The following is a 16,589-nucleotide window of genomic DNA, read 5'->3' on the forward strand; positions in this document are numbered from 1 at the left end:
ATAGGTATTGGAATTGGCTTCAACTTCTTCAAAGGTCACCAAGATTCTAGTGGGGGTCATTATCTGTACTTGTAACTGGATACTTGCACAAGTGAAGGGAGAGAGAGATACCTATGCATTACTGTGTGGAGTCTGCAATCGAAAGTCCTGTAGAATTCTTGCGGTGAGTAATGTTAACGTGAGTTTACAGATCCACAATACAAATGACCCATCCCATCCGTAGTCAAGCCTTAAAAATTAACGTAAAATGAACTTTCCCTTTATTTAGTTGAGTAATTTACGACTGGCAGCGGTTAGTCCACTGTGGTGTGTGGCGTGAATGCATACGACGACTGCATGTCCAGGCTGCTGTTGGAAGAGCAGGAGCTCGAGGGGGGTCGAGAGGACATGGCCGACGAAGCGGAGGACGATCCACTGGAGGAACTGACCCAGGCATGACCTATGCGACGACGACGTTGTCGCACCAGACCCAAGACCGAGCCAGCCACCGGAGTGGAAGTGGATGTCGCTGATAGCTGCCGCCGCATGCTGGCGTTGAGCGAGAGCTGTGCAGGTGCTGGAGCCGTAGCCGGACGGCCCAGATGCGGAGCTGGTGTCGATGACTCATTGCTCCCCGCGGATGCCTCACTGGAGAGCGAGGACAGGGCCTCATCGTTGTTTTCCACCATTTGGGATGGAACGTCCACGTCCGCTGCCGTGTTGAGCGTGTTCCCGTCCAGTAGCTGCAGTGTGGACACGCTGCGCCTGAGCATGTCGCGATAGAGGGGCAGGCGACAGACTGGATTCCCCAGCAACTCCACCTCTGCGAGCAGCGGACACATGCCCAGGAACGAGAGCAGGCCCAGCTCGCTGATCCGATTGTTGCGAGCCCTAAGCACCCGCAGCTGGGCCAGCTCGACCAGGGGATCCACACGCTGGATCATATTGCCGTCGGCTATTAGGACCCTGATGGCGGGCAGGCCGCTGGTGCCGTCGAAGCTGTTGAGGCCGCAGTTGCTGATATTCAAGTGGGTCAGCTGCAGCAGCCCGTAGCCCAAGTCCCGCAGGGAGCTCAGCACACTGCCGCTCAGGTCCAGGTCCTGGAGTCGTGGCAGGAAGAGCGACAGCCGGGACAGACTGATCGTGTAGGAGATCACCCTGAGACGCACCGTTTCCACCGCCTCCAGGTCCGTTCGCTGCGTTACTCTCCGCTGAAAGGAGACCAGTTACCAGTTGCTGCTGGAAATGCACTTTGACTACGCGTGACCTACCAGGAGCTCATCCAGGGTCGGCTCCGGGGCCTGCTGGGGCAGCACAACGGGCAGCAGGTGCACAAAGGCCGGGAAATGTTGCGTTTCCTCGGCAGTGGCCACATCCCGATCAAACGAATTCCGGCGAGCCAGCTGCCGTCGATGGATCTGTGGTGGCTGCTGATGGGTCTGCTGCTGATGATGCTGCAGGTGAAGCGGCACATCGGGGGGAGGTAGACGCACTTGGGCCAGGGCCGCCGGTCCCGCTGGGGCTGCTAACAGAAGTGGCAGCTCCGCCTGCAGCGAATGCTCTGGCGAGGACTCCAGATACTCAGCAGGCGCCTCCAGAAGGGGCATAGTCAGCAATGGAATGTTCTCTACTCCCTGTGCTGACCGGCTGTGTTGTGACTGGTTTCATCGATGTAACAAGAGCTCCAGGTTGCCATGGTTAATCCACATTGGCGGCGTACCTACGTGGTGCCCATGTAGGTGGCTATGTCCACTGATTTATGGACAGGGTTGTCGAGCGCTCTTCAGTATTATAAGATTGTTTGGATGGAAAACAAATACTAGTTACTGATTAAGTTGGAGCATCCCCTTGACCCTTGTGGCTCCCAGAAAACAAGCCATAATTAATTAAATATCTTTGTGTCGCCCCATTTTCCTTGCCACATCGACCTGTGACCGATACTTGAAGACGTTTTTGCAGCCTGACTGCGAACATTTCGAAGTTGCTGGAAGCCAGCCGCCTTGGCCTCACTCCTTAGCCGATTATTTTTTTGGCAATGTGCCCACTGACGTCAGTGTGACGTCACGGTCATGACGTTTGCTCACTCTCGCTCGCTCTCTCTCTCTCTCTCTGTCTCTCTCTGTCTCTCTCTCTGTCTCTCTCTGTGACTCGTTCTTTCTGGGTGTCTGTTCGCGTCGCGTCGCGTCGCGAGAGCGCAGCAAGAGTTGGCCAATTCCTTAGCGCCTTTTGCCATTTCAAGGGCCATTAGCTAACACCAACGCCAGTAGCCTCCGCCCTCCGCCCTCCGCCCTCCGCCCACCACCAGACGATGCCTCTGACAGATGCATCTCTTTCCCTCTCGCTTTACGATAATCAAATTTTCCTGCGCCGGCTTTTGTGTGACTTCGTTGGGGTGGGGTGGGTGTGCGGTGGGTTTGCTATTGGTTGTGGGGGGTGGGTTGGCATTTGCTGTTGTTGCGGCGTCGTGTTTGAGGCGAGCTTTTTCCATTGACGTCATCAGGGGCGAAAGCTGCGCAGTAGTTCGACCCAAGCTGCCATCCTACCACGCATTTATCGATTCCCCTCATCGAGAGGGCAGACTGAGAGAGAGAGAGAGAGAGAGAGCGGGAGAGCGTGCAAAAGTGTGGGCGAATTCAGTTTTTGCAAAAAAAAGACACGACAGCTGCTGTGGCAGCTGCAGGGGGGCCGGGGTTGGGCGGACAACTCACCAAAAACCAATTTCAATGCACTGCAAAGAAAGAGGATACATTTGCTCACCCACATGTACTACATATAATAAACAGCATAATAAACAGTATATTAAGTACAGTATATTAGGAGAAACATATGTAATTAATATTTACGTAATATTAAGTAATATTTAGGTAACACTAAGAACGAAAGAATAATAGTTAGTCTCCATGAAGCGTGGGTTTTAAATTATTCTGTCTTACTCGTGCGTGTTTTCTCCACCAGAAAATCAATTACTACTAATACGTGTACACCGTACAGGCAAATGTTAAGTGCAGAAATTGGTGCACTCGATTTCTCGCAGTGTAATCACAGCTGGTTCGGAGTTTGGGCCAAGGTGTTGCGCCCTACTACACTACACTCCCCTACTCCCTCTACTACCCTAAGCCCCTAAACAGGCCAAACGGAGAAATTAGATCCCATTCTGTGCTTACTTACACATTTTTATAGATGCCTAAAAATAGAATTTGTCAATAAAACCGACGACACACACTCACCCACTTGGCCCAGACATTATATATGAGTGTGTGTGTGTGTGTGTGTGTGTGTGTGTGGGTGTGTGGGTGTGTGTGGGTGGCCGCTCAGACACGCACTGTTGACGTCATTGTACGAGAAAGAAAAGCTTTATTTCGCCTCAGCTCGTTACTACGTTACAGGAAGCGGGACACAAACAACCAAAACCCCCCAAAAACGAATCGAAACGAAACGAAACGACAAGCTAGAGCACGAGTCGAATGGAAGAGCATAGGAAGAGTCGAACAGGCAAAGCTATTTCGTGCACTGCTGCTGGAGCTTAGGTTCAGTCGTCAAGCAGCCGCGGCGACGGACACGACACACGGATCAATCGGAAGCCACGCTGTGAGTACGCGTTCGAGTCCTGTGGAGAGCTCTCTGTCACTCTTCCACCACGTCACGGTATCCTCTGTGGCGCGCGCGTTCTCCTTTCCAGTGCCCAGAGAAATCCTCGAGGAAACGTCGCTGCAATTGCACCACAAATAATATTCAAGAGAAGGCCTCGAGAAATGCCCAAAGTTCTCGGCCGAGAACGAGCTGTCCAAGCCAAGTGTCCGCGAGTGTAGGTCCGCCAGTGTGTTGTCAGGGGGTTCTGGGGTTGTTTTGTGGGTGCAGCTCAGAGTGCATAATTATTTGGGTCAAAGCAGGCATCACAAAACAACAAGAACGTGCGAAAGCTGCATCTGGAAACAGCGAACCAAACCAAAGGCAAAAGTTGCGAGTGTTCAGCCCATCATCCACCTGTTATGCAGCTCGCCTAGGCCATATCCAGAGAGCGACAGCGACAGTGACAGCGACAGCGACAGCACCAGCGAGAGCGATAGGACGCAATGGAGGCCAGTCAGCCAGCCAAGGTGCATCGCCAGCACCAGCGACAGCGCCAGCGACGGACGGAGGCACGTCAGCGTCGCCTGGAGCGCGAGGCAGCTGCCACAACCACCACAACGCCGGAGAGGGATGGTGGTCAGGAGGTGATAAGCACTATGGAGGACTGTGCAGCGGCCCTGAACGATTCCAGCTCGATGGGGGCAGGGGGGGAAGGAAGCACTACAGGAGCGGGGGGAACTAATAGCGCCGGTCGCATTAGTGCCCAGAGCTCGGCGGACAGCATTGAGATGGTGGGCTCCCCCAGTCAGACCTCACAGCAGACGGTGGTGCTGGTCAATGGCCAAGAGGAGAGCGCCTCCTTGGGGGCGGCGGCAGAACATCTGGATTCTCAGGCGCCGCCATCGCCATCGCCACGGCCGTCGCAGCCAACGAAGCAGAGCGATGGCAGTCGCAACTCATCCGGAGACGCCATGAGCCTGAGGGAGACACTGCAGCAGCTGCCGGCCACACATGGCCACCACAGGTCGAGGCGAACCCACTCGCCACAGCCCCAGGCCCTGGAGGCGGACTCCTCGTTTCATCGAGGCATCCTGGGCTACATGGATCGCGAGCTCAAGCAGAGCTCGCCCACGCCATCGGCCCTGAGCAGTGGTGCGGGAGCAACTGCAGCCGCAAATGGTGCCGGAGGACATGGGACATCGCGCAAGCAGCAGTCACTCTCCGATCCGCAAGCCAGTCCCGCCCAGCGGTCGCTGCGTTCCCGGAACAGCTTCGACAAGAGTCCGCGACGCAAACGCAGCAAGTCGGAGTCGCGGAGGAGGAGGGAGCGCAAGTTGATAGCCGCCGGCGAAGTGGAAGTGGTCCGCCAGGCCAACGAGACCCTGATGCGCTACCTCAAGCAATGCTCCGACATGCAGGACGCCTCGCTGTCCGGCGAACTAGAAATCGATCAGAGCTACGAGGAGAGACGCGTGCACCGCAAGACCAAGTCGCAGCGGGACAAGCGGGGACAGCTAATCAGTGAGTAGCCAGAGTTCCATTCAGTAAAATCGGGAAAGCTCTGGCCCACCTGCAGACCCACTCCCACTGCCCCAACGATTCTGCGCACTAATGCCCCAATATCTTTGCTTCGTTCGCTCTCCCCTTTTCTGCAGGCAAGCTGTACACGGCGGGGGGGATATCCTCCATACTGAAGGAGCTGGCCGATGACATTGCCCCAGCCGAGGGCGAGGAGATCTACAACCCATTCACACCGGTCGTCTCACCCACGGACGATGCGCCCGCGCACATCGACAAAATGTTTCTGCAGACGTCATCCGGCTATCGACCAGTGGAGCACAGCTACTACAAGCGCTCCTTCCTGGGGGCTGCCGCACGTGGCTCAGGTGGCACGTCTGGCGGGGGTGCTGCGTGCGGCATCAATGGCATCTCCGCTGCCGAGCTGGGTGGAGCCGGTCGTCTCTATCGCTCGCATGGCGGCCACTGCCTTGCCGGAAGCGGTGGAGCAGGGGGCTCAACCAGCGGACGTGGCAGCTATGGTGACACCCACTGCCTGCTCGATGCCGACTTAAATCGGTGAGTGAAATATCCGAAAATTAAAGATACTCGTATATATTGTGGGGTGCGGGCGGACCATTGAAAATACTTGATGGTAATAGCAGTCAGTCAGCAACAACAGCAGCAGTTTTATATCAGTTTCGGCAATATATTTCTCCTCTCTCTCTATATATATATATATATATATATAATTCACTTGGACAACTATATTTATCTCAAGGATATTTGTTATATTTTATTTTATTTTATTTCTCTGTTGCTTCCGTTTGCCGTCTGGTCAGATCGAGAGTCAGGATATATAGTATATAGATAATGATGTAATGGTCTGGATCGATACCAGAGCTGCATATCTTATCGATATTTACATATTTAAACATTATTTGCTGGGTTCGGGAAACATTTTTGTACGCACTGTGGATTAATTTATTCTACATACGAGTAAAACCATTCGCAATAATTCCAGCAACGGCATCACCAGCAGTATACAACTAGCCTGTGTAGTTCAACGAATCTGGCTGCTCATGTCGAATATATGCCACGGCCTGCTAGCTGGTCTAGCATTGGCCCATCTACTGTTTGTGCTGAGCAGCCACCCCATGGACTGGGCAAAGGTCATCAATGGCATTAGTCTTGCTGGCGAGACAATGCCATCCTCATCAACATCATCCACACCATTGGCGATGGACTTGACCACAACAAGAGCTAGCCCCACAAACTTGGGGCTCAATGCTGGCGGAACAGATCCCAGCGGATCAGCATCAGCGTCGGGACCAGGAACATCGGTGACAAGCAGCAGCGATGCTTTAGCCCTGATCAGCGACTATGCGGCATTTGCGGAGATCTACTTGAATACCTTCTACTGCTTGGCCATCATATGCCTGGTTTCGGTGTTCGATCGGTGAGTATTGTCCTTCGGACTCTGGGTTGGATGATTTTCATAGGTATAGCAGTCCTGCGTGTCCTTTTCCAAACAAAATCATTTGAAATCTCAAGTGTGCCTTGCCTCATGGTGGTTTTCCTTGAAACTGTCTGAGACATTGAGTGAAAATCCACTCGCCCATCCCGAAGGTATTCAACGACTGGCCTCAGCAGTCCCTCGTCGGCCTTTGGCTTCATTAAAAGCCAATTTAGGCGGAGCGGCGTGCAACCTTCGTTAGAAAGTTCGCTAAAAATAGACCGAAAGCTGAAGGAGTGCGCCCCCTGACTGGAGGCGGGGTCGCGTCTCAAGAACACATTGACCTCAGAGTTGGGCCTCGCCAGCGCTTTCATTGAGCGGAAAATCCAAATGATAGGGGTAGCTAAGCCCTCCTCTCCTGCCTCGCCCGACTCAATGTGGCCTAGAGTCTAGACCTTAGACTGAGCCGTGCGTTTCCTAAGCAGCACCACGAGACCGTTGAGAATGTAACATCTGATGTACAAGAAATGTGGCTGTGTCGTAGTTCGAATTTGTGTATGGCACTTGTTTGGTTTCGTGGGACATGGAAACAATTTCTATAGCACAATTGCGTGGTCGCTTTCATCAGCCGCAAAATATTTTAATGCCCTTAAACTTTGCTCTTTTTGCATGCCACAGTCGCTGCCCACACAACGCTGCCACTGCCGCCGCCGCCGCCGACGTCTCTGCCTGCACTCTTGACCTTTAAAGGCTGCGCCGGTTGATTGTCTGAGTGGGTGGATGGGTTGCTGGTGGCTTCAGCTTTGGCTATTGGGCTTGGGGTCTGAGTTATCCGCTCTCTGCTCTGGGCTCTGGCTTGGGGGTAAGCCGGCCCCTCCTCCCGAAAAACAGGACCAGGAACGGAACTGTCTGCCGCTGTTTTTCTTTTCGGCTTGCAGAAGTGTGAAACTGTGCATGACATTTCGCTTTTCCCCAGTTGATTTATGTGTGTGTGTGTGTGTGTGGAACGCGACGATGCCACGTGCAAAGTATCTCCCTCCGCTGGCACTCTGGCAGCGGAATCTCTGCGTTGACCTTTCCCAGTTGGCAAATGGTGAACATTGAGAGAATTTTCTCAATTAACAGAAGTACACAAATATAAATGTCAGCCAGGCTGGTGGGCGTCCTACCATCCAACGAATAATTTAGGCCAAACAATCCTGGAGTTCCCTTAAAGGGCAATCAATGCAGCCAGCGCGCTGGCGGGGACATGCGCCCTTTCTCTTTACCTTTTTCTTCTTCCTCGTATACAGTTGTCCATCACGTCGCTTTATAGTACACATAATAAGTAATCATCATCCATAGGGACATACATTTGTATTGGGATACACTCTGGAGCTTATCTAAATCCATTTGTTTCGCTTACAGCATGGACATTTGTCGTTGGAGCTTCTCGAGTGCCAGTGAACTGATCTCATTCCGTTGGCTCATCATCACAATGATCTACGTTGCGACAATAATCCTGACGATCTGCTCCGATTCGATCGATGAAAAGCTGTACCTGTTCAATAACAATGCCAACATAACATTGACCCAACAGGAGTTGGTAAGTTTTTCGCGTAGTTTTATCTGATAATGATGTCTGATTTCTGATCGATGCACTGCAACTCCTTACAGCTGAGCAACAGTGTGCGGGGCGTGTGGAGCAGTCTGTCGGTGACGCGGAGCATTGCCGCCATATCGGGCTGGATAATGATTGGTCTGACGCCACAGGAGGATATGCTGTACGAGCATCTGGTAGATCTTACCAAATATCAATTGACAAATAATTGAATTTAAGGCGTAAGCATATTACAAAAATGTGTAAATATACTCACTTGAACTTGTAGTTGAACATTTAGCAGCTGTTGTTCAGTTATTGGCTTTTCATATGACATAATCCGAGCGCATAGAAATCTTTTATGTATACCCAACATATTAAGCTTTAAAGTCGTCTATTGAAGAAGGTTCACATGGATGCCCTTCACAGGCCGCTAGAACAAAATACAAAATACAACCCAATTAAGTAACGAACACGTAAGGTGGCAAACAAGTTAGCTAACTATGGGAATGTAGCACGATCAGGATATAGATACAATATACTTGCCAGTAGGAGGCAAATTATGAAATATGTACCTACACATATATTTATCATGCGAGTATAACTGTATCCGTGTACTTATGCATACACACATATATACGATATGTTACCTATATAGATATACAGATACTTATACACGTTATATAGATATATACATATACATATACGTAGATATAGATATATACAATACTTGAAATACTTTTTCGTACACATATCGTCTAGAGAAACCAAAAACCGAATGTACTATATGTAATTCTTGCAAAAATCGTACATGAAATGCTTTCCAAAATATAAGCGAAGCTACAGTAGATGATTATTCTATATCGAACGATACGAAAGAACTTTTGTAAATACTGTTAATCGCATGTATGGCCGATATTTATGTACATACTTATATAGAAACATTAGGAAATTATTTACGAATTGTAAGAGAAGAGAATGTTGAATTATATGCAATAATTATATACAATTATATTTAATTATGTACAACATAATTTTCATTTTCATTTCGATTTTTAGGCCATGGGAAAACAATTGTTTCCCAAACACATTTTTAAGTTTAACCGAGCTGTACATAAACCGAGTGCAATAATATAACGAATATAACTGAATTACAATACAACTAACGTACATACATGCATACTATATATATATACATACATATATACAAAGATAATTGGAATTCAGGCGATAAACGATCTACCGAGCTAACGAATCAATCGATCAGAGCAAAACGACGACATGGACATCACATTGTAAACTTGTATATAAAAAGTATGAATGCAAATAAACAGACAACAAAAATTGTACAAAAGTGCTGTGAGTTGATCAATATTTGTCCAATATTTTAGCATACCGTTGGGGTTTTCCACTACGTTCGTCGTCCGAGTTCCTAATTAGCAGTGTTGCACTACCATAGATCGGAATATAAATAATTTAATCCGTAAAATTTGTTGTTGATAAATGTAAAATAATATTCCTTAATTGGCATCCCCTTTTCGGAACATTCATTTATTTATATATTGTTTAAGCTATAATTAAATTAGAACTTGGTTAAGGAGCAATAGCAGCCGTCAGTTCACTTAAGTCTGAGGGTTTGTGATCAGGAGTAACTAATTTTCGTGTAAAGTTGGGGATTCGTTTGCGGATTGGGATGAAAACGTTTGAACTGGAGGATATCGGGCATGAGCTGAGGAGATTTTTGTCGATGTAATGGGTGCTCAAAAGTTTTGTGTGGCCACACTTTCGTGTGGACTGCTGAACATTAATACATGAATGAATCTAGCAAAGAAAAACACTCCATATCGGACACCGCCATCCGAATAGATGGAATCGCCGTCACTTACTCTGCTCGTCAGCAGAAAACCCAACTATCGAGAGCATATATGATACACTTATCCAAATCAGTGGTGTTAAAAATATTCCTCAAGGATATTGCACCTGAAATGGCCATTGAATTCGTATTGTGCAAAAAGTACGTTTCATTTCGTCGTGTGCATTTGCTGGACATGGGTCCGGATATACTAAGTATAAATGAAGCCAGTATACTGGTTGGTCTCGTCACCAGATCCGCAACACTATAAGACCCGGTAATAAAAAATATTGAAAAATATTCTATGAATGCATTTCCATTCCATTATATTTTGATCTTTTCGCTAGGCGCCAGGAGGCGCACTGAACGAGGAAGAGAGAGAGAGAGAGCGACCGCATGGCAGGAGGCTGAGCTACGGGAAGTTCATTTCAGTTCTTGTTTGATTTGGACGAACTCTTATTATTCACTTTTAATTTCGGACATGCCAATATGACTAATTTAATTTTTCATCGATCGGTGGCATCATACGCGAAGCCACGCCTGATGCAGTTACAAGAATGGAGAGGGATACTTATGAAAGGCTTGCCAGTTGCTTATACAGCCAACAAAATTGTGTTATTTAATTTATTCCATACTTTTATAGTCGCAATACAACGCATCCGTATGTATGAAGTCCTTCTAAAATATATTGAGGCAATGTGATCCATCTACAATGGTCTTTGTTGGCTATGATGTTTACTCGGACTTTTAATCGACCTGGAACCAGCTTTGGACTGGAATCCTTATGCAGATTTTGGTTTGTGTCTTGACTGAGTGAGAGTCCTTGCTGTCTTAAGCTCGTGTCCAAAGCTGATACGGGAAAAGCTTTTAGTACTCGTAACAGTAAACCAAATGGTAGCTAAAGGTTCCAAAGTCGATTTATTCGTATGCATATTTCCATGCAGAAATGGGGGCTAATGCAAGGAGTTACTTTTGAGGTCTTGAGGTTTGGTACATAAACAAGGGATATCGCTACAGTGGCAGCATTGATATAATGAGGGCAAGTTCTGTCAAGTATGGATGTGTCTTTCCTTTATGCTCCGGCCAGCAGCAGACTGACATCCCATAAAAGTTTTAATGGCCCCTTAAATGGCTTCAGAGCGAAAACAAAGCAGTTAACGGGAAGGAAACCCTCTCTTCGTTGAGGGGAGTGCTTCGAAAATTTCAAATTTAAATGTTCCACTTGATTTGCCGTCAATTTGTATATATTGTTTCGGCATTTTTGATGTCAGGAAATCTTTTGTGATGTAAATCTACATTGTTAAAATGTCCTAATTAAGCAGATGCTCAAATTTGTGTAAAAATCAAGTATGTATAAAAAAAAGCGGTCCGTGTGGGAATTTACATAAATGATTTTTAAACAGTTTTCCTTGTGATGGCCGAGGGAAAAGTTTTTCTTGTTGGCCAAAGCAAGCGAATAATTTCCTACAAAAAATGAATACATTTTAGGATGTTCTCAGGCACAGCCAGAGCCAGAGCCAGTTCCTCTCAACTATGCCTGTATATGCGGGTAAATATAATGTTAATGCCATGTTTAAAAATCTGTGCCCTTTCTCTTAAACATTTTGTATGCATATACTTTTTTGATGGAAGCCGCAGGCCAACTTTGGTCCATTTAGCATGCTAATGATGTTGTTTCTGTGAAAATTGAATGACTCGTAACTAGGTGTAGCCACGACGATGGAGGGGGGGATGGGATATGCCACAAGCCATCCTTACCGCTGGATAAGGATATGCTGGATCTAAGGTTATCGTGGTAAACGCATTATTATCATTAAGCACTTGCTGCAATTATGGCGCTAATTGAATTTCTAAATGAATATAATGAGTCGACAGCAACAATAGCAACATCAGCGTCATAGACCGGGATATACGAAGCTCTGAGGCTGATCCCCACAACAATGGAAATTATATAATAATAATTGCACAAGCTGCCCCAAACGACTTTTCTATACCCTGTGTTGCACTTAATGGGTTTCAGAATTTAACAATTTACTTGAGACTTGGGATTTCTTTAAAACTATATTATATAATAATTTTTAGTGATTTTGACTAGATGTTTAGAGGGTATAAAAACTCAACCCTGAACAGGACGATGTCTTTTCGTCTGTCTGTTTCTAATAGAAACTTTCAATGCAAAATAGTCGCAAAGTTTTGAACATATGTATATCCGGTTGTAACTTCTATTGATTGCAATCAAGATCTGATCACTTTATTATATACACACATATGTATGTAAATATCTGCCATAAGAACAAGATATTATCTTTAGCAAGGAAATAACATTTTAAATGAATTTTGTAAGACTTGATTCGTGTGAGCTCAACAGCAGTCTCGGAACTAATATTCCCAAAGCCCAAGGAGCTGGATTCCATTGTGGGGGAAAAGGACGAGAGTCTCCTGTAATTAGGTTAAACACACACGTGGCTCCAAGTGCTTACTTGTCTCTCTGTGTGTGCTGCTTATGTGTGTGTGTGTGTGTGTGTGAGCGTGAGTGTGAGTGGGTGCCAGAGTGCTGTGGCCAGGCTGGAGATAAAACGCTACAAAAATGAGGTGAGAAAATGAAATAAAACAACCAACGGCTGGCACAACAAATAAAAATGGCGCGTAATTTGCACGTTTAACCGCATGACAGCGAAAAAATTACATACACAATCCATGAACACATAGCCACAGAGGAACAACTATACCCTAACACCCACACACCCACAGACAAACACACACACGTGCATGCGGTGTCTAAATTACAATTACATGGCCAGGGAGGGACAAAAGCAGACGGGAAGAGGAGAAGCACTCAAGTCCCCCACTGGACAGACTGCCCCTATACGTACTTGGGTAGTTGTGGGGGCCTGCATTGGAGGCTCCTGTGCCGGACATTTGAGCATATGGTGGCATAATTATCCTGTTGCCTTTGCCAGCATCTCGGCTTAGCCATCCAACGTAGTGCCCTTACTCGTGCGGCGCTGCCTGGTCCGAGACGGGTTGATTAATTGAAATATTCGTGGGTCTGAATGAAGGGGGAAACTATGCAGGGCATTATTGACAATTTCCAGCATATGCTAGCTCGACACTTTGGAGAGTCGATAAAGATAATGTGATGAGTAGTACTACTCGTGTCTTACTTAATGAATTTCGAAAGAGTTTCCTTTCATTTTGCCTAAATAACTGTCGACAGGAAGGAATACAATTTTCAAATATAATTAAGGTGAAGAAGTTACCTTCATACCTTCCATACATAATATTGCTTGGTGACTTTTATTCTCGTTTAATTGTTTTACCATGGCTATAGAGCGGATGCACAACTGTGCTACTTATGTACGAGTGATGGCCAGTAGTTCTCAAGCTCCACAGAAGTGTATTCCATTGTCTTTATCATGTCTTTAGTGCTGTGTAAAAACTTGTTGCCTCAACTTTTAATTAAGCCAAGAGTTTGTGTAATGTATCGGAGTGTGTGCCTGCCAGTCCTTGGAATGGGTGAGCAAAATTAACAAATAAGCGTATAAATTATGCCATAACACGCTGACAACGCACGCATACTCATAGAGAGCCCCATATGCATGAGTGTGCCTGCCCAGAAACAGGGAAATATGAGACCCATATGCCGACATGGAGCAGGGCTGTGAGAGACGGGACGGGAACGAAATGGCGCCTCTGCCATTTGCTGTCATTGTCATCGATGTTCCTGCTCGGTCTTACACTGGCCCAGTAGCCAGCAGTTTGTCCGTCTTCGTATTACATTGGCCTTAAAACGCACTGCGTTCGTTCTCGTTCTTGTTCTCGTTGTTGATGGTCATTGCTATGTATGTTCCTGCTGGTCAAACATGACACTTCCCCAGACCCAGCATACAATCGAGGCAACGACTATCCACTGCCCTTATTTGCTATTGTTTCCATTAAATTAGTTTAGAAATATAATATCTAGAGATACGATTTTCTAAGGTATTGTCTACGTCCTTCTACCCTTCTACAATTTAAATGTGACCCAACAGTACATCAATAAAAACAGTTTTATTATTTGATTGACTGTTCACTTTAAGTTACCGGATCCTTCGGCTACCACTGATCTTTAATGCCTCTCACTGAGTAGCTTGGTCAACGTTGAAATCCCTGCTCTATGGAAAGATGGTGCTCTTGGTCACAGGCTGTTACAGATAATAACTGAGATGCATTTATTTATAAATATACAAAAGATTGACAGTTTAAATGTTCTATTCTGCTCGGTTTATTTGGTTTTGCCTAAACTGAGCTACTCCAAGAATGCGCTGTTTCCAGTTATCGGAGGGTATCACTCTCAGACAAACTCATCCCCGCCGGTTAAGTTCTATGTGGCATTTTCCAAATCGCGGACTTGGAGACTTCTTCGTGTATCGGGGCGCGGCTGGACTAGCAGCGATAAGCCTCCGAGCAACAGAATGCGTGAAACGGTCCGCTTTATTGCTTATGACTGCCGCTGAACTGGCCTTTCAGTTTTTGTGTAAAGATTTAACGAGGGGAGGCTACATGCCCAAGAGTAGACAACACCTAACGCCTGGCATAAAGTATATAATAAAAGTGCATAAACTGACCTAAAGGGCAGCAATTATTGTGTGAGCAGAAAAAGCATTTCGAGCGAGGCTTTAAGCTAATGGATTCCATTCCACCAGCAAAACGATCCGTGAACAGAGGTTTGAATTCCAAGATATCATCTTCAGATCCCAGCAAGAACTTATTGTGGAAAATGTTGCCTTGCATTTAGCTTGTTTTAATTTTAAAACTAAGAACTTTAATAAGAATAGAAAAAATTTTAAATTCACTATAACCCAAGTATCCAGACTACTCCGCCTCAGTTGGGGTACTCCAACGATGACTTTGATGCCTCAACATGTTTGTTTTTGATAATTTACGAGCCGAAATGTTTCATTTCATTTTTTATGGCAAATAAATTATGGACCATCTCCCCCTGCAAGCGAAGGCGGCTAAGCCGCCGATAAGAACCTCTGGTTCACAAAAAATACAAAAAGAAAGTAAGGGAAAACCCCAGAAAATAACCATGACAAAATAATGGAAGAAGAACTGCAAACGGATAGAGGGAAATTTATGTGCGTTTATTGATTGCCAACCGAAACACACCCGAAACAAAAAAAAAGGAACAGAAAAGGATGAAAACTTGTCCAGAAACCGAGGAGAATTTATGTAAATTTCACTTTGGTCCTCAGCGCGACTTTTATGAAGACACAGTGCAGCTGAGTCCCGGCTTATAGGAAAACCCCCACCGCAAGTCAAAGGGATTCTGGACTTGGGCTCTTGTCAGTGTTTGGCGTGCAGTCAATGAGCCCTGAAAAAGGAAGTCTCCAAGAGTGGCCTCTTAAAGTGGCCAGGCCAAGGAAAACACTAAAGGGAAATTCGTCCTAGATCTGTGCTAGTGGATTCGCAGAGCCGCAAGAGGCGGGCTAGGCAGAAACGCCACATGTGGGCCAGCCTGCCGCCTATACTTACTCGTATGTATGTGGGTCATTTATATGCAAAGCATATATCCAGGCTCCACAATATACGGGCTCTAATAAGCTGAAGAGCCTGCGACTGGGACTGGGACTAGGACTAGGAGTACACCGCAAGCACGTACTCCAACTGCACCCAGGTAGTCTGGACTATAATTTGGTCTCACATCGAACCAGCAACAGCTGCTAGCATAAATATAATTTCAATAGAAAAAATATGCCAATACGTGTACGAGTATAAGGTCCAAGTGTGGTTCGTGCCCTGTCCGCTCAAACGTGTAACAATAGAAGTTCCTCCACCCTCGAACTCAAGGATTTCCGAAAAAAGTGTTTACGAGATTTATTTCCATACTTATTGCTTAATATTGTTTATCCGTGCCAATACTCGTAAGAACAAACTTTTTTACGTTAATGCTGAAACTTAGCTGAGGAAAAAACTAGTTCATCGAACCAATAGAAGTAAAACTTAGACGTTAAAAAACATATTGAAAAAACTATATAACTTATTTTGGTATATAAAAAGTTAATTGAATAGTTAATGGGAATGAGAATTGGATGGAAATCCACTCAGACATGACCTTCATTGAGAATTAGGGTGTGGTAAAGTAATGATAGCTAGACCACTTGTTGCGAGTCTATATAAGTGGTTTATATTGGGAGTAATATATGTATGTACATTCCTTCAGTTTGACTTAATTCAATTAATTTCACTTTACACAAAAGGTCTTTCACCTAATTATTTCTGTATCTTCACAAAAAGTCTCACAAAGATGATTTATTAAAACTGATAAATCGTCAAAAACCGGGGAGAGGGGCGGAGGGTTTGGGATTGCTCATTTGTTGTTTCTAGGGCAACAAGCAAAAAGCATTATACTTCAGCCCGAGTTGATTTTAAATTGAATGCTAAAAATACATCACAAAAATATTCTCAAGAAATCGCCAGTCGTTGGATGAGATAAATATATGTGTATGTACTCATGTATATCTGTTCCTGCCCAAGATGTATAGATAAAAATGTGTGTAAGTATTTATTTATGAATATGTAGATAAAGGTCAGCGACAAACGCGCGATAGTTGGACAGAAATAATGTTTGCTTGCGAGAGAAATTCAGCACAGAATTCGTTGATATCAAATAT

At 45.9% G+C, this 16,589-nt stretch overlaps 2 protein-coding genes across 3 annotated transcripts; one reads left to right on the plus strand and one right to left on the minus strand.

The window, feature by feature from the left end:
• Positions 1 to 264: 264 nt before the first annotated feature.
• On the minus strand, positions 265 to 1,938 carry LOC111073214 (nischarin). The gene is made up of 2 exons (XM_022365425.2): positions 1,251 to 1,938; positions 265 to 1,190 (listed from the first exon to the last, which is right to left on the minus strand). Exons 1-2 carry the CDS (start codon positions 1,584 to 1,586, stop codon positions 294 to 296), a joined length of 1,233 nt encoding a protein of 410 aa, XP_022221117.2. The 5' UTR covers positions 1,587 to 1,938; the 3' UTR covers positions 265 to 293.
• A 1,577-nt stretch (positions 1,939 to 3,515) lies between these two features.
• On the plus strand, positions 3,516 to 9,450 carry LOC111073242. 2 transcript variants are annotated; one of them, XM_022365463.2, is made up of 6 exons: positions 3,516 to 5,070; positions 5,205 to 5,625; positions 6,071 to 6,505; positions 7,910 to 8,087; positions 8,159 to 8,323; positions 9,141 to 9,450. In XM_022365463.2, the coding sequence occupies exons 1-5, from the start codon at positions 4,053 to 4,055 to the stop codon at positions 8,312 to 8,314; spliced, it is 2,208 nt and encodes a 735-aa protein (XP_022221155.2). In that variant the 5' UTR covers positions 3,516 to 4,052; the 3' UTR covers positions 8,315 to 8,323; positions 9,141 to 9,450. The 2 variants fall into 2 exon arrangements, with proteins under 2 accessions (XP_022221155.2, XP_022221156.2); XM_022365464.2 differs by lacking the exon at positions 9,141 to 9,450 and having other exon boundaries at positions 3,550 to 3,567; positions 3,659 to 5,070; positions 8,159 to 8,540.
• The last annotated feature ends 7,139 nt before the right edge of the window (positions 9,451 to 16,589 follow it).

This window comes from Drosophila obscura, unplaced genomic scaffold, assembly GCF_018151105.1.
Source record: "Drosophila obscura isolate BZ-5 IFL unplaced genomic scaffold, ASM1815110v1 contig_189, whole genome shotgun sequence".
In the NCBI taxonomy this organism is placed as follows: Eukaryota; Metazoa; Arthropoda; class Insecta; order Diptera; family Drosophilidae; genus Drosophila; species Drosophila obscura.